The sequence below is a fragment of the Ranitomeya variabilis genome, chromosome 7 (genome assembly GCF_051348905.1).
Source record: "Ranitomeya variabilis isolate aRanVar5 chromosome 7, aRanVar5.hap1, whole genome shotgun sequence".
Lineage (NCBI taxonomy): Eukaryota > Metazoa > Chordata > Amphibia > Anura > Dendrobatidae > Ranitomeya > Ranitomeya variabilis.
In genome coordinates, this window is record NC_135238.1 from 30507465 (window position 1) to 30523174 (window position 15710).

At 50.2% G+C, this 15710-nt stretch overlaps 4 protein-coding genes across 4 annotated transcripts; 3 read left to right on the forward strand and 1 right to left on the reverse strand.

The window, feature by feature from the left end:
* Positions 1-1330: 1330 nt before the first annotated feature.
* On the reverse strand, positions 1331-1795 carry LOC143784828 (histone H2A type 1). Its single transcript, XM_077273459.1, has one exon. The coding sequence runs from the start codon at positions 1773-1775 to the stop codon at positions 1383-1385; it is 393 nt and encodes a 130-aa protein (XP_077129574.1). The 5' UTR covers positions 1776-1795; the 3' UTR covers positions 1331-1382.
* Positions 1796-7843: 6048 nt separating this feature from the next.
* On the forward strand, positions 7844-8543 carry LOC143784829 (histone H1.01-like). The gene has a single exon (XM_077273461.1). It carries the CDS (start codon positions 7876-7878, stop codon positions 8518-8520), a length of 645 nt encoding a protein of 214 aa, XP_077129576.1. The 5' UTR covers positions 7844-7875; the 3' UTR covers positions 8521-8543.
* A 1223-nt stretch (positions 8544-9766) lies between these two features.
* On the forward strand, positions 9767-10205 carry LOC143784830 (histone H3). The gene has a single exon (XM_077273462.1). It carries the CDS (start codon positions 9776-9778, stop codon positions 10184-10186), a length of 411 nt encoding a protein of 136 aa, XP_077129577.1. The 5' UTR covers positions 9767-9775; the 3' UTR covers positions 10187-10205.
* Positions 10206-12340: 2135 nt separating this feature from the next.
* LOC143784961 (histone H4) lies at positions 12341-12714 on the forward strand. The gene has a single exon (XM_077273574.1). The coding sequence runs from the start codon at positions 12341-12343 to the stop codon at positions 12650-12652; it is 312 nt and encodes a 103-aa protein (XP_077129689.1). The 3' UTR covers positions 12653-12714.
* Positions 12715-15710: the final 2996 nt, after the last annotated feature.

The window sequence follows — 15710 nt, forward strand, 5'->3', positions numbered from 1 at the left end:
CAAAGAAGCTGATGATGAGGATAATGAAGAAGAAAGTGTGGGAGAAGTAAAAAAGAAGGTGAAGGGCGTGGAAGTAGTGAAACATCAATATCTGACAAAATAAAAAAAAAATTAACATAGTCAAAATCTTTCTACCGCCGAACGTCATAAAAAAAAAACAAAATCCTGCTATTGTATTACATTGGGCTAAACCTCTGTGCCTTTAATGTCTCCGCCACGTCCCCCAATACATCCTACATTATTCTTAGTTGTTTTCCTTCATGTAGAATGAACCTACAAGTTTATAAAGGGTTTATTTTAATTCCGATATTTTCGTCCCATTGACTTGCATTGGGATCGGGTATCGGTATCGGATTAGAGGCCAATCTGGTGGGGCTGTTCGAGGACACCATCTTTATACGCTGTACATTTTAAGACGTTCTGTCTGTTCCTTCTGAAGCTGGTTGATGCTGTTCTAATGATCGAGAACAGGGATATATCCGCACTGGGCCGTTCATAGTAATTTGTGCACAGTTCTACCGTATTCTGCTGATACTACGGAGCAGACATCCAAGTCCTGGTGTTGAGTAAAAGGAGATTCTGACACCTTGTATCTTCCTGCTCAGATCCGTGTGGGTTGTAGGAGGGCTGCGAATAGTGAAAGCGGCTGGATTGATGAATGGCCTCGGAGTGTAGACTCCTATGTGACCGCGTCCTGATCACTAGACTCTGGTATGGATGGCGGCCACTGAGATAAACATAGATCCCATATATACACCAATATGTAATAGAATAGGTCGTGTCCGCAAACTATAAGCGGCTCCGGTGCTGAGGCCGCATGTTTCGGGCACATGTCAGTTGATTTAATTTATTAAATGACTGAAAGAGGAGCCTCCTGCTGAACCTACACATGCAGATTACTGCAGAAGATGCCTATACTGCGCCGACAGTGACTAACCCCCGGCATCCATTACTCGGAGAACCGAGAACCAAAACAAGAGGCAGTCTGCTAGAAGTTCCATCTGTTTGGGAATGTTAGGACATAACTTACTAGCAGCCGCACTGAAGGTTACATGATAACCCGGCTTCCCCACTAATGCTGGTGGGAGAGTTTCCCGTCATCTACTGTATTAGCCGCACACTCTGGACCATTTATTATAGAAGACTGCGGTAATAGCAGCCGCTGCGGTATCACCAGGAGACATGTGGCAGGATGGACATCAGGCCTCTGCTGACCGCAGCACAGATCGTGTATATAGTTGTATCTAATTCCAGATACCGCGGGGGCACATGTGTTAGCAGACGCTAGTGTGGACCATCGGCCGATTACAGCTCTCAGGAAGAGGATGTGGGGGCTCTTAAAAGAGCCTTTGGGTGTGTGGACAGACGTGGAGAAGCGGCACTCACTTGCTCTTGCTCGCCTTGCTGCTCTCGGTCTTTTTGGGCAGCAGCACGGCCTGGATGTTGGGCAGGACGCCCCCCTGGGCAATGGTCACCCCACCCAGCAGCCTGTTCAGCTCCTCGTCATTGCGCACCGCCAGCTGCAGGTGACGGGGGATGATGCGGGTCTTCTTGTTGTCCCGGGCAGCATTGCCGGCCAATTCCAGGATCTCGGCGGTCAGATACTCCAGCACAGCGGCCAGATAGACCGGAGCGCCGGCGCCGACTCTCTCAGCGTAATTGCCCTTGCGAAGAAGCCTGTGCACACGGCCGACTGGGAACTGCAGTCCTGCCCGGGATGAGCGGGTCTTGGCTTTAGCGCGAACCTTTCCTCCTTGTTTGCCGCGTCCAGACATGATGGCGAGAACTGTAAAAAGAGAAAATCGAATGTAGAAGAGACCGTGTTGTGTCGCCTTATATAGTCTGCTGCCCCGCCCTCCTCTCCTGTCGTTGGATGAATCTGAAGCTGCCAATGGAGAAGAGACTTGGAGAACCACCAATGAGCTGCAGAGGGCGGAGCTTATTACCGCTCCAAGCTCAAATGAGTTTCTCACACAATAGAAAACGTTTGCTTTGAGCAGAATAGATAAGGGGTGAAAACAGATATTTGTCTTGGAGCAGAAGAAAATGCAGAAATATTCTGTTGATTTGTAATTTGCACTCGTTAGAATTGTGTCTTCTATCAGTCATGAATTGCACTGACAGGCTGGCGGGAGAGGGGTTAATCCCTGTCAGGGCTTCTTACTCCGCTCCATCTATACAGGAGCAGATTCCCTGCGGTGTCCGCGCTGATCCTATCACTGCCCGTAAAACAAGTCTCTTATGTTCTACCAGGAGCCTGATGTGACGCTGCCGGGTCTGGGGTGGGGGAAGTCGCCGCTTCTGTAAAGCAAGTGTGTAGTGGGGAGCAGCACACACACGGCCACTGAGGAGTTAAATGGAGGCGGATATTCCTGTATCTGGGATTGGTCGGCGCCTGCGGATGTCTCTCGCTCATTGGCTGATCACAGATCCGTTGCTTGTTTTGAATTTCCCGCTCAATCTCTGTTCTTTGTCCGTCGGATTATTACCGGCCCCTCTGCTGGTAGCGGCGGTCGCTGTGGATACCGGTGGGGGCAGCTCTGCCCCACTGATAATACCGGGTCCTGCCCTCCCAGCTGTCTGCCCCCAAACACCGGGATCGGTGGCCATTATTATCCTGGTGAGGTTATAATAGTCTTCAGAGGCGCCATCCAACCGAAACATTAGTGTCCAGGACGTGGTCATCACACAGGAGTCTCCGTACCCGGTACACAGGCCGTCCATCTATCCAGCTGCCTCATACAGCCACATTCCCTGTGAATATTCGTTGCCCTGTTCATCCCACACGGATCTGATCAGGGAAATATTACGGCACAGCCCATATCCCTGGAAATCGTGTTATATTTATTTTGTAGATCAATATAAGAAACAGCATTTGTGCCAGGATGGGAGTCACCAGGACTTGGGCATCTTACAGTCGGACTTGTGATCGGAGCTCTCTGCACTGCAGTGATTTTATCTAGTCCTGTCATATGAACCCTGTGAGATCTGTGACATCCGTTATACATGATTACATCTGGTGCTAGAGGATCTTATCCTGCGATTATATTGGGATATTTCTCCTATGATTCGCTGTTCCCCTCCTCATTCTCGGAGCTTCTACATGTGGATATATTGCCCGAGAGCGGCCCGTCCTGACACTGGATGAAGCGGGGGAGGAAAAGTGATAGAACAGAAGGACGATCAGTAACTGAGCAGGAATCCTGTGAGGAGGATGTGACGGCGATAATGTAACTGCCTGACCTGTGAGATCCTGACACCGCAGTGTAATGTTCTGAGCAGGGAACTCTCAGCAATCTCCTACACATGATCGTCCATTCCCCATCACAGACCTCCTGCCTGTAGCCGTAGGACGGATCTGTCATGGGGAGACATGGTGGGATCTGCTGGGAGAGCAGAATTGGTCTTCCCTGAAATGTCTCTTGTAGGACACGTCCCTGACCAGTATATCGTCTCCACAATACTGATTGTGACGGGAAAGGGAAGATCTGATCGTCTCCGGGTCAGACACACGGGCACATCACAGCATGTGGAGAACACGGAATCATTCTCTATAGCCATGAGAGGAAACCGGGGCGGATACTGCGCCGCTAACCTGGAAATCTGCAGATTCCTGTGTGGGATGTAAGAGACCAATGATCGCTCAACACAAGCAGATTCCCCGATGTCGGTCCTGGGACCACGTGTTATATGAAGACAAAGGACTGGAAAAAGCGGGAACTGTAAGCGTGTTACCATTGGCAACATTAGCTCCTCCCTCTGCTGATTGGCTGAACACAGGACTGTTAGGGGGGGTTGAATTTCCCCGCAGCTTCTAAATGTAATGACGTCACTTCCACTGTAATGTAATGACGTCATTTCCCTAGATCAACTCCACCGACCACAAATGTCTCCTGTTATTTGATAAACAAGAGAATAATTAACTAATAAACGAGACCCCAGAATGCCGAGATCTGTGCAGCAAGGGGTTAAATAAGAAGTCCCAGAACACAGAGCAACTCACCGAGAAATGCCCAGATTATTCCGGACAAGGTTTTCTCACCATCTCCCTCGTCACCATTAATTCCCTCCGTTGCTTCACCTGCTATTTCCCGTCACCAGACGCAGAGCCCCGGGCGGTGAGAGCAGACACCTCGGGGAGACTCCATATAGTGCAGTGATATCTCCAGATGGTGCTGGAAACCCCTGTAATTCTGTATACCTCCATATAACAATGCAGTGCACATCTGTATACCGCTGTATGCCCCCTGTAATGCAGAAATCCCCACACACAGCAGTAAACCTTCCATGTAGAAATAATTACCTCTATATAGTAATGTATCTTTACGAATAGTCCTTTCTACCCCCATATAGTGCGACATACTGCGATGTAGCGGTTTGCGGTATAGTGCAGTAAGTGTCCGGTAAGGGCATCACAGCAGTATGCATGGCCCCCTCACACATACAGTTATGAGCCACCATCCTCTGTGGAAGTTACATATGGAAACGGGGAAAAAAGATCAGAAATGACCCTCAATATTACTGAATTACGAATGTACTTTTTATCAAGATCCATTTTAAGTTATTCTACCGGATTTTCCCCTCTTGGATGGTTTTGTCTATCAAGACCCCGGTAGGGAAACATTTAGTCAAGATATAGTTGAGAGCTCTTATCTTGTAGGTTGAGTTTTACTAACATGTTTTTATTTTCCCTTATTAAGGTCATTCAATTAAAGCTATCATATTACTTGTCTCCTGTTACGCGGTTAGTATTATAACAGTACGCTTGTCTTTCTCCAACCTGCTTGGATCTGTGTCTTATCCTACACTTTCCTCAACTTTGATCCCTTTTTCTTACCCTATTAAAATTTATTTTTACCGTCCCTCTTTTCTTTGTTTGTTGTATAAAACTCTATGTGTGTATTTGACAAATCGCGCTGCGCTCAGTGGCTTTTCGTTCCAGCTCTTGCTCCATGGATCGTCCTGATTCTTTGTGGTCTCATAGTCCTCTTGTATTAATTGAAGTTCATGATTCTCACTTTGTTTCTCCAAACATTTATTAACTAAATGACTCCAGTCCTAATGCAAAATTACAGGAATGCGCCCGTTTTTTTTTTGTTTTTTTTTGTTTGTTTCTTTTAATTGTTAGTCATGTGAAAAGTGTACTGGCAGCAACCCAAAATAGAAAAATAATCCCTACTACATCGGCCTCTATAGTGGCAGAGGCATTTACTTTCTTATAAGCAGAACTTCCTTCTTAGGGCTCCTTACTCACCGGCAATACCCCGGCACTGCACCCCGCACAGAGGAGCGGAGCGTGCGGCTGCATCTATTCCTATGCGGCCGCATGCTCCGATCTGAGTGCCGGGTGCAGAGCCGGGTTTTAAACATGCGAGACTCATCCGAGTTGCTTGCAAGTGAGTAGTAGCCCTTAGACGTTAAGGCAGTGCCCCCATTAAATGCTGCAGGTTGGTTACTGAGTAGCTGTAGGATGGCTTCTGGGTCCCAGTAGGGCACTGTAGGAAAAAAACAGGTGGGATTCACTGCAAATTACAGCACAAAAGGCATTATTTTTGCAGCAAAAATGTCCCTTAAACTTCCCATCAGTAGCAATCTGCATCGTGCATTTCTCCCCACCCATAAGGTGGCTTTGGTTATCCAAATCCATCTTCTTTATGACCCCAGTGGCCCATTCTGGTGGGCGCTCCTGCCGGTCCCCAGCACCTTCCCCACCTGCTATTTGCTTCTCTTTCATCGTGTGCTCCAGCCAGTCTCTTCCATGCTGTACGGAGGGATCGGTGTCCCCACTGCACAGTTTGGACTTCACAGCGAGAAGGATTTCACAAGCCTTTAATGCCACTGGCCGTTCAGAGTCACAAAGACAAGTCAATAAGGCCTGGAAAAGCCCGACTCGTTCACAGGTAACCAGAGCGTCTGAGATGGAACCTGAGCTTCTGCTAGATGGCAGCCCTATAGTGTAAGGGCACGTTAGGGATGGCCCCATCTCCAATGTTTGGGACATATAGGAATCTGCCAAGTCCATTGCGTTCACCTTCACCTCCCAATCCAATTCCCTGCACGTCGTCTCCAGAATCTGGGACAGCACGGTGTCCGAGTCTTGGAGATTTGCATGTGACCGTTCCATAGCCAATTAGTAAACACTTTCACCACCGCCCTCCTGGGGAAACCTTCCGTGCCATGACATAGAATGTCCATTAGATGGGGCACCAGATCCTGTTGGGAGGACACAATTAATGATTATTAAATTTCCATAGCATATCATCCCGCACCACAGCGGAGACACTTTAGGGAAGACAGAGGCGGGTTATCACCACTTCTGTCTTCTCCTTTGCAACATATTGAAGTATCGCCAATGCTGATGGGTATAATGGACCCAGCGATCACTTGGCTGGATGTGGAAACGTGCAGAGGAAAAACTATAATGATGAAAGGGATTACAGCAGCACCGAGCGCAGATGGCAGTGCCTAGAAAATCTAGTACACCAGCCTCATTCTGGAGAGGTGCTGACATGAAGGATTGATCATCTCTCCCAGAGAGAGAGAGAGAGAGAGAGAGAGAGAGAGAAAGAGAGAGAAAGACAGAGAGAAATAGAGGGAAAGAGAGACAGAGAAAGAGAGGTAAAGAGAGATAGAGCGAAAGAGAGAGAAAGAAAGAGAGAGAGAAGAGAAGGAGAGAGAAAGAGAGGAGAGACTGCTCTATACTGTACACACTGCTCTATATACTGTACACACTGCTGTATATACTGTACATACTGTACATACTGCTCTATATAATGTATAAACTTCTCTATATACTCAGCTCTATATATTGTACACACTGCTGTATATACTGTACACTGCTCTATATACTGTACACACTGCTCTATATACTGTACACTGCTGTATATACTGTACACACTCCTCTATTATCAGTGACACTTATTACACTGCTGATCTGGGCTGTGCAGATGTGATGTGTTGCACTATATATACTATATACAGCTGTGCTCTGTGTAGACGCTGGATTTTGCGTCTCCGCTTTTCTCCCAATATTCCCCTTTTGCACAATAGTGGGGGTCACATAAATCCGTTAATAGTTCACAGTTTCCTCCCCGGAGAGTCGCAATGTGCAGCTGTCGCCTTATCAGAGCTCTTCCCTCCATTACAGGCCGCAGCGGTCACAGCTTCACACGGGGTAAGACACGATATCAGGCAGGTGATTGCAGTGAGCCCCCGATGTGGATCATCTACTGATGTGGAACACGTGTCCCCCCAATACTCTGCACATACGGGGTACAGAGATATCACAGGTCAGGGAGGGGGCAGTCAGCGGAGGCCGTCGCCTGTGTTATCCTTCTGGGCTCTCAGCAGCTCCAGCTCGTCCCCACATCGTACAATCAGCTTCCTGTACGATAGACATTGGAGTAAAGATCCCTGTGATGGTGACAAGAGCCGGGAATAGGAGGAACGAGCTCCCGCAGCAGATTTATCTCCCCGGATACACAGCGATGTGCAGATCGGGAGGACGTCGGCGATGATCGCGGGATTTCCTCTCCGCTCTTTCCCGACTTCTCTGTTAGTGACGGCTACAAACGGTCGGTGGAGATGTTGGAGCAGGAGAAGCGATGGAGGAAGCGCGCTCTGCTGTCCGGTGTTAGCCGGTAAAGGGCTTTTCTCCCGGGCAGGGAAGCACAAGGGGAGAGCGGAGCTTCACTCGGACTCAGCTGGGATGAGGCGGGGCCTGTGTCCACTATCAGCCAATAGATGCTCAGGACGGTGCAGCTCAGCAGCCAATCAGTGCGCAGTAAGCCTGTACATATACAGGCGCCTCCAGCTCCGGCCTCAGTGGTTTCCTTCCTATCAGAAGAAATTTTCGTTTTATTTCCGCAGCACATAATGGCAGAGACCGCGCCAGCCGCCGCTCCCCCTCCCGCAGAACCGGCCGCCAAATCCAAGAAGCAGCCGAAGAAATCCGCCGCCAAGAAAAGCCATAAACCCTCCGGCCCCAGCGTCTCCGAGCTGATCGTGAAAGCCGTGTCCGCCTCCAAGGAGCGCAGCGGGGTGTCTCTGGCCGCCCTGAAGAAGGCTCTGTCTGCCGGAGGATACGATGTAGAGAAGAACAACAGCCGCCTGAAGCTGGCCGTCAAGTCTCTGGTCACCAAGGGCGCCCTCCTCCAGGTGAAGGGCAGCGGCGCCTCCGGGTCCTTCAAGCTGAACAAGAAACAGGAGACGAAGGAGAAAGTGGCCAAGAAGAAGTCAGCAGCTGCGGCCAAGCCCAAGAAACCCGCTGCTGCCAAGAAAGCCGCCAAATCTCCGAAGAAGCTAAAGAAGGCTCCGACCGCGGCCAAGAAGAGCCCGAAAAAGGCCAAGAAGCCCGCAGCAGCTGCCAAGAAAGCGGCCAAGAGCCCCAAGAAGCCGAAAGCCGCTCCCAAGCCCAAGAAGGCGACGAAGAGTCCGGCTAAGAAGGCGGCCAAACCCAAAGCTGCCAAGAGTCCGGCTAAGAAGGCTGCGAAAGCCAAGAAGCCAGCGGCTAAGAAATAAGCGGAGCTGCTCCTGTACTTATACCACAAAGGCTCTTATCAGAGCCACCACCTCCTCCCCTCAGAGCTGTATGATCAGTGCCACCACCTCCTCCCCTCAGAGCTGTATGATCAGTGCCACCACCTCCCCGCAGAGCTGTATGATAAGTGCCACCACCTCCTCCCCTCAGAGCTGTATGATCAGTGCCACCACCTCCTCCCCTCAGCTGTATAATTGCCGGCACCTCCCCGCAGAGCTGTATGATCAGTGCCACCACCTCTTCCCCTCAGAACTGTATGATCAGTGCCACCACCTCCTCCCCTCAGCTGTATGATAATTGCCAGCACCTCCCCGCAGAGCTGTATGATCAGTGCCACCAACTCCTTCCCTCAGAGCTGTATGATCAGTGCCACCACGTCCTTCCCTCAGAGCTGTATGATCAGTGTCACCACCTCCCCGCAGAGCTGTATGATCAGTGCCACCACCTCCCCTCCGAGCTGTATGATCAGTGCCACCACCTCCCCTCAGAGCTGTATGATCAGTGCCACCACCTCCTCCCCGCAGAGCTGTATGATAAGTGCCACCACCTCCCCCCCGCAGAGCTGTATGATCAGTGCCACCACCTCCTCCCCGCAGAGCTGTATGATAAGTGCCACCACCTCCTCCCCGCAGAGCTGTATGATCAGTGCCACCACCTCCTTCCCTCAGAGCTGTATGATCAGTGCCACCACCTCCTCCCCGCAGAGCTGTATGATCAGTGCCACCACCTCCCCGCAGAGCTGTATGATCAGTGCCTACAGGTGACAATTCTGTGTCATTAATGGAGGGAAGGGGCCGATGTGCAGCAGAGATCACGACACTTGTATCATCCTAATCAGTTATCACCACATGTAACCCTCATCTCAGTAATAGGGGTGTGAGGTTATTACTCCGATGTGAGAGTTGAAGCCTCAGTGACTGATTATAGAGGAGCCACTGTACAGCTCCGGGCACTGGGAATCTAGAACCGGAGCTTCCGCTGTATTAGCCGCCTGGAGATTTGATGCGACCCTGTGTTTCAGAGCAGCAAGTAATATCTGAAGTGTGAGTCAGGCTGAACCTTCTCTGTGCAGTGATTGGTCGCGGACATCACACGTTATTGGCTGCTCACCTTCTACAAAATAACCAATGGTATGCAGGGGGCGTGTCCACATGGAGCGAGACTAGGAGCAGAGGAGTATAAATATCCCGCTCTCTCCGCTCCTCTCATCACTTCTGTTCTCTTCTATACAGAGCTATGGCCAGAACCAAGCAGACCGCCCGTAAATCCACCGGAGGGAAAGCTCCCCGCAAGCAGCTGGCCACTAAGGCCGCCAGGAAGAGCGCTCCGGCCACTGGTGGAGTGAAGAAGCCCCATCGTTACCGCCCGGGAACAGTCGCTCTCCGTGAGATCCGCCGCTATCAGAAATCCACCGAGCTGCTGATCCGTAAACTTCCCTTCCAGCGACTGGTGAGAGAGATCGCCCAGGACTTCAAGACTGATCTGCGCTTCCAAAGCTCGGCCGTGATGGCCCTGCAGGAGGCCAGCGAGGCTTATCTGGTGGGGCTGTTTGAGGACACCAACCTGTGCGCCATCCACGCCAAGAGGGTCACCATCATGCCCAAAGACATCCAGCTGGCCCGCCGGATCCGTGGGGAGAGAGCTTAGATCTGTTCTCAAGACCTGACTGTACCACAAAGGCTCTTTTCAGAGCCACCAAATCCTCCCTCCATACGAGCTCATTCCTAACCTCCGCCACACAGGGCTGATCCTGAATGCATCATGTATCCGGACTAGTTGTTCATTTCTCTGCAGGAGTTTGCAGCAGTTCTATAGTCGTTTTGCCTAGATAAAATCAATCAGCGTTTTAGAGACTCCTCATCCCCTTATAAGTTCTCTCTAAACTGCTGGACCTCGTTTCCTTATATTCCCGGCACTCCGGTGTGATGGAGTCACGAGGGAAAGTTATGTTCCTTGTATTCTTGAAAGCGGATACTTCTCCCTTGATACTTCTCCCTTGATACTGAAAACCTATCTAGACTAAGTAGAAGGAAAAAGGTAAAACGTCATCTCCCCCAAAAGTAGAAAGGGACACGAGACACTGAATCATTTAGTGGGGGACAGATCCAGCTCCAGGCATCCCATAAAAACGTATTTATTAGTAAGTCAGAACCGCGTCTGCCTAGTGTAAGTGTACATCCCCTGTGACTCCTTATGCAGTTTGTGAGTTTTTTTGTATTATTTCCAAATACGTTTTTCTGTGATCCCTGGACCTGGATATATATCTACCTATTAGACTCCTGTATGGAACGTAAGTGACCAGTGATCGCAGGACACAAACACATTTCCGATATCTGTCCGTCCGGAAACTAAAGAAAAAAAACGGACACCAGTGCTGCAAGGCTGCAGTGTTAACCACTGAGCCACGGCGCCGCTCAACAATACTTAACTCCCTCTTTGTCTGCTCTGTATATACTGTACACTGCTCAATATAATGTACACGCTGCTGTATATGCTGTACACACTGTTGTATATACTGTACACACTGCTGCATATAATGTAAACTGCTCAATATAATGTACACACTGCTGTATATGCTGTACACACTGTTGTATATACTGTACACACTGCTCTATATACTATACACACTGCTGTATATAATGTACACACTGCTCTATATACTGTACACACTGCTGTATATAATGTACACACTGCTCTATATACTGTACACACTGCTCTATATACTGTACACACTGCTGTATATAATGTACACACTGCTCTATATAATGTACACACTGCTGTATATACTGTACACACTGCTGCATATAATGTACACTGCTGTATATAATGTACACACTGTTGTATATACTGTACACACTGCTGCATATAATGTACACTGCTCAATATAATGTACACTGCTGTATATAATGTACACACTGCTCTATATACTGTACACTGCTCTATATACTGTACACTGCTCTATACACTGTACACTGCTCTATACACTGTACACTGCTGTATATACTGTACACACTGCTGTATATACTGTACACTGCTCTATATACTGTACACTGCTTTATATACTGTATACTGCTGTATATACTGTACACTGCACTGTACACTGCTGTATATACTGTACACACTCCTCTATTATCAGTGACACTTATTACACTGCTGATCTGGGCAGTACAGATGTGATGTGCACTATATATACTATATACAGCTGTGCTCTCTGTGTAGATGCTGGATTTTGTGTCTCCGCTTTTCTCCCTCCCCCCATCGCTACAGATCACATTTGTGGTGGGTGGGTCGTTATGTAATTATCGTGTATTTGAGTTCTCCTATGTTCTCTGGGGCTGGAGACGCCGGGGGTCTGGTTACATGCAGCTCCCTGCTCTGAGGGACCGGTAATGGCCGCCAATCCGGCACCACAGTGACTGCCGGGGATCAGATGAGTTTTCTGTAGATCATTGTCCCTAAAATACATTTTTGTATTCTACTTTCTAACAAGCTGGAAAATAGCAGCAGGAACTACAATGAAAGCACAAATCAAAATAACCAACAGATCTAGCAGCAGCGCCGAGGTGAGAAGAATGGAGAAGCGGGAAAATAAGAGGACAATAATCGGGAAATTCAAAATCGCCAACCGTTCTGTGCTCAACCAATCAGAGACGAAAGGGAGGGGCTAACTGCAAATTTAGTACTAGAAATCTCGCTCCGGAAACGCGTCATCTCTGCGGTTCTCGCTCCGGTCCGCTCACTCGCTATATAAAGAAGGACTCTGCGCTGCTCAGTCATCGTGTTCTGCTGACTACGTGGAAGATGTCTGGTCGCGGTAAAGGAGGAAAAGGTCTCGGGAAGGGCGGCGCCAAGCGGCACAGGAAGGTGCTCCGTGATAACATCCAGGGCATCACCAAGCCTGCCATCCGCCGTCTAGCTCGCAGAGGAGGCGTCAAGCGCATCTCCGGCCTCATCTATGAGGAGACTCGCGGTGTCCTGAAAGTCTTCCTGGAGAACGTGATCCGTGACGCAGTCACCTACACCGAGCACGCCAAGAGGAAGACCGTCACCGCCATGGACGTGGTGTACGCGCTCAAGCGCCAGGGCCGCACTCTCTACGGCTTCGGAGGTTAATTGTGTTCTCTGCTCCATGCTCACACCCCAAAGGCTCTTTTCAGAGCCACCCACATCTTACATGAGAGGCTGCCCCTGACTGCTGGGGTCTAATGGTCACTGTGCTTGTGTGACTGCCAGTGCAGGCTTTATACACGCTGTACATGTGTAAGGGGGGATATATCCGCACTGGGCCGTTTATAGTAATTTGTGCACAGTTCTACCATATTCTGCTGATACTACGGAGCAGAAATCCACGTCCTGATGTTGAGTAAAGGAGATTCTGACATTGTATCTTCCTGCTCAGATCCGTGTGGGTTGTAGGAGGGCTGCGAATAGTGAAAGCGGCTGGATTGATGAATGGCCTCGGAGTGTAGACTCCTATGTGACCGCGTCCTGATCACTAGACTCTGGTATGGATGGCGGCTCCGGTGCTGAGGCCGCATTTTTTGGGCCACATGTCAGTCGATTTACTTGAGGCAGCGGCACTAGGACCCAGAGCTGAGAGGACAGGAGTCTATAGCTACAGAAAGCGCTGCGCCACTGGTAGAGGAGCCGCACAGAAGCTCCCACAGCTGTGATGGGGACTGGACCTGCACGGGGCCGATAGAAATGGTGAAATCGCTTTAGCCGGATGTGATACAAATCCGGAGAACAAACAACCTCCGCCGGCAAAGGAATGAGCCGCTAATGTTCTGCTGCGGGATGTGATCATCAATCGGACCGAGCACAGGAGATCTGCGGTCATCACAGAGCAGAGATTCATGGCTGAAGTGACTGATCCGGCTCCATGTTACTGAGATCACACACACGAGGGCTAAGTACAGTTTATACCGGGGACGAAGCTCCTGAGGGAAGCCGGCTCCTCATAGAGCACTGGGTGCGGCTACTACCGAGACATCTCCCTGAATTGACAGCCTTCCACCGCTGACTAGCCGCTTCCTGGATCTATGGGGGAATCGCCATTATCTGTCCCAATCACTGCACAAAGTCCTCCATCAATAAGGGCTAATTTCCGGCTATCTGCAGATTATTCTGAGGCCGAGTTCTGCGAGCGACACTCAATCTGCACTGACAGGCTGGCGGGAGAGGGGTTAATCCCTGTCAGGGCTTCTCCTCCGCTCCATCTACACAGGAGGAGGCTCCTCACTCACCCGCTTATTATCCTGTGCAGATTCCCTGCGGTGTCCGCGCTGATCCTATCACTGCCCGACTAAGACAAGTCTCCTATGTTCTGCCAGGAGCCTGATGTGACGCTGCCGGGTCTCGGGTGGGGGAAGTCGCCGCACACACACGGCCACTAAGGAGTTAAATGGAGGCGGATATTCCTGTATCTGGGATTGGTCGGCGACTGCGGATGTCTCTCGCTCATTGGCTGATTACAGATCCGTTGCTGGTTTTGAATTTCCCGCTCAATCTCTGTTCTTTGTCCGTCGGATTATTACCGGCCCCTCTGCTGGTAGCGGCGGTCGCTGTGTATACCGGTGGGGGCAGCTCTACCCCGCTGATAATACCGGGTCCTGCCCTCCCAGCTGTCTGCCCCCAAACACGGGGATGGGTTTTCTTATCGGTCGCCATTATTATCCTGGTGAGGTTATAATAGTCTTCAGAGGCGCCATCCATCCGAAACATTAGTGTCCAGGACGTGGTCATCACACAGGAGTCTCCGTACCCGGTACATAGGGCGTCCATCTATCCAGCTGCCTCATACAGCCACATTCCCTGTGAATATTCGCTGCCCCCTGTTCAGTATAATATGCAGCAGAATCAACACATTCACCTCACGGCAGCACTGTAGTAACCGCATCACATCGGGGCTTGTACTGTGCGCATAGAGGGGTCTCTGGGAGGCAGTGTGCGGATATATCCCCCATAAATCTGTTAGGTTTCTGTCATGCCCCCAAACACGGGGATTGTTCTCCTGATCGGTCGCCATTATTATTCTGGTGAGGTTGTAACCGGATTAGATGGAGCCGAGTCTTTTCTCTATGATTCTGTATGAGACTCTTCTGGGGATGGAGCTTCTCGGGGACTTGATACATACAGCGCTCCCCGATCTGCTCTAATAAATGAATTCATTTGACGCTGCGTGTCAAACAACGATATCGCTATCCAGGACGCTGCAACGTCACGGATCGTTGTCGTTCTCGTTGTAAAGTCGTTTGGTGTGAAGGTACCTTAAGACCGGAGCTTGAGCCGGCAGCCACCTCCTGTGCTCGGTGAAACCAATCACATCCCGCTCCCTCCCCGCAGCTGGTCTTATAGGGAACAACTACTGCGCTACTAACCCGGGAACCAGACACCTGTGTGCTAGAAAGGCCGCAGATCAGTGAGGAGCAGGACGCCAAATACCGCGCACCATCTACATCTCACTAGGACACATCTGCAGATGAGGACGGAACAAAACCTAACGAGGCAGCGGAGAAGCAGCTCTTCTAGTGAGGGTGTGGGTGGCTCTTAGAAGAGCCTTTGGGGTGAGGAGCAGAGGAAGGAGCCGATCACTTGGCGCTGGTGTACTTGGTGACGGCCTTGGTGCCCTCGGACACGGCGTGCTTGGCCAGCTCTCCGGGCAGCAGCAGGCGCACGGCGGTCTGGATCTCCCGGGAGGTGATAGTGGAGCGCTTGTTGTAGTGAGCCAGGCGGGAGGCTTCCCCTGCGATGCGCTCGAAGATGTCGTTGACGAAGGAGTTCATGATGCCCATGGCCTTGGAGGAGATGCCGGTGTCGGGGTGGACCTGCTTCAGCACCTTGTACACGTAGATGGCGTAGCTCTCCTTCCTGCTCTTCCTCCGCTTCTTGCCGTCCTTCTTCTGGGTCTTGGTCACGGCTTTTTTGGAGCCCTTCTTGGGCGCTGGGGCAGATTTGGGATCAGCCATAATGAAAGCAAATAGTTCTTGTCACAAGTGAGAGGAAAATGATCCTGACTCTCCCAGAGCAGCAGCATTTATAGCCCGACCATGCAAATGAGCACTGATGACAGATCGCTGTGCTATTGGGTGAGAAAATCAGGTGATCAACATCAGAAGCTCCGCCCTCTGAAGTTCATTGGTTATTCCATAAATAAATCTCCCCTCCATCA

Coding starts and splice junctions, on each gene's coding strand:
- LOC143784828 (XM_077273459.1), bottom strand. CDS start 1,775: ATGTCTGGACGCGGCAAACAAGGAGGAAAGGTTCGCGCTAAAGCCAAG.
- LOC143784829 (XM_077273461.1), top strand. CDS start 7,876: ATGGCAGAGACCGCGCCAGCCGCCGCTCCCCCTCCCGCAGAACCGGCC.
- LOC143784830 (XM_077273462.1), top strand. CDS start 9,776: ATGGCCAGAACCAAGCAGACCGCCCGTAAATCCACCGGAGGGAAAGCT.
- LOC143784961 (XM_077273574.1), top strand. CDS start 12,341: ATGTCTGGTCGCGGTAAAGGAGGAAAAGGTCTCGGGAAGGGCGGCGCC.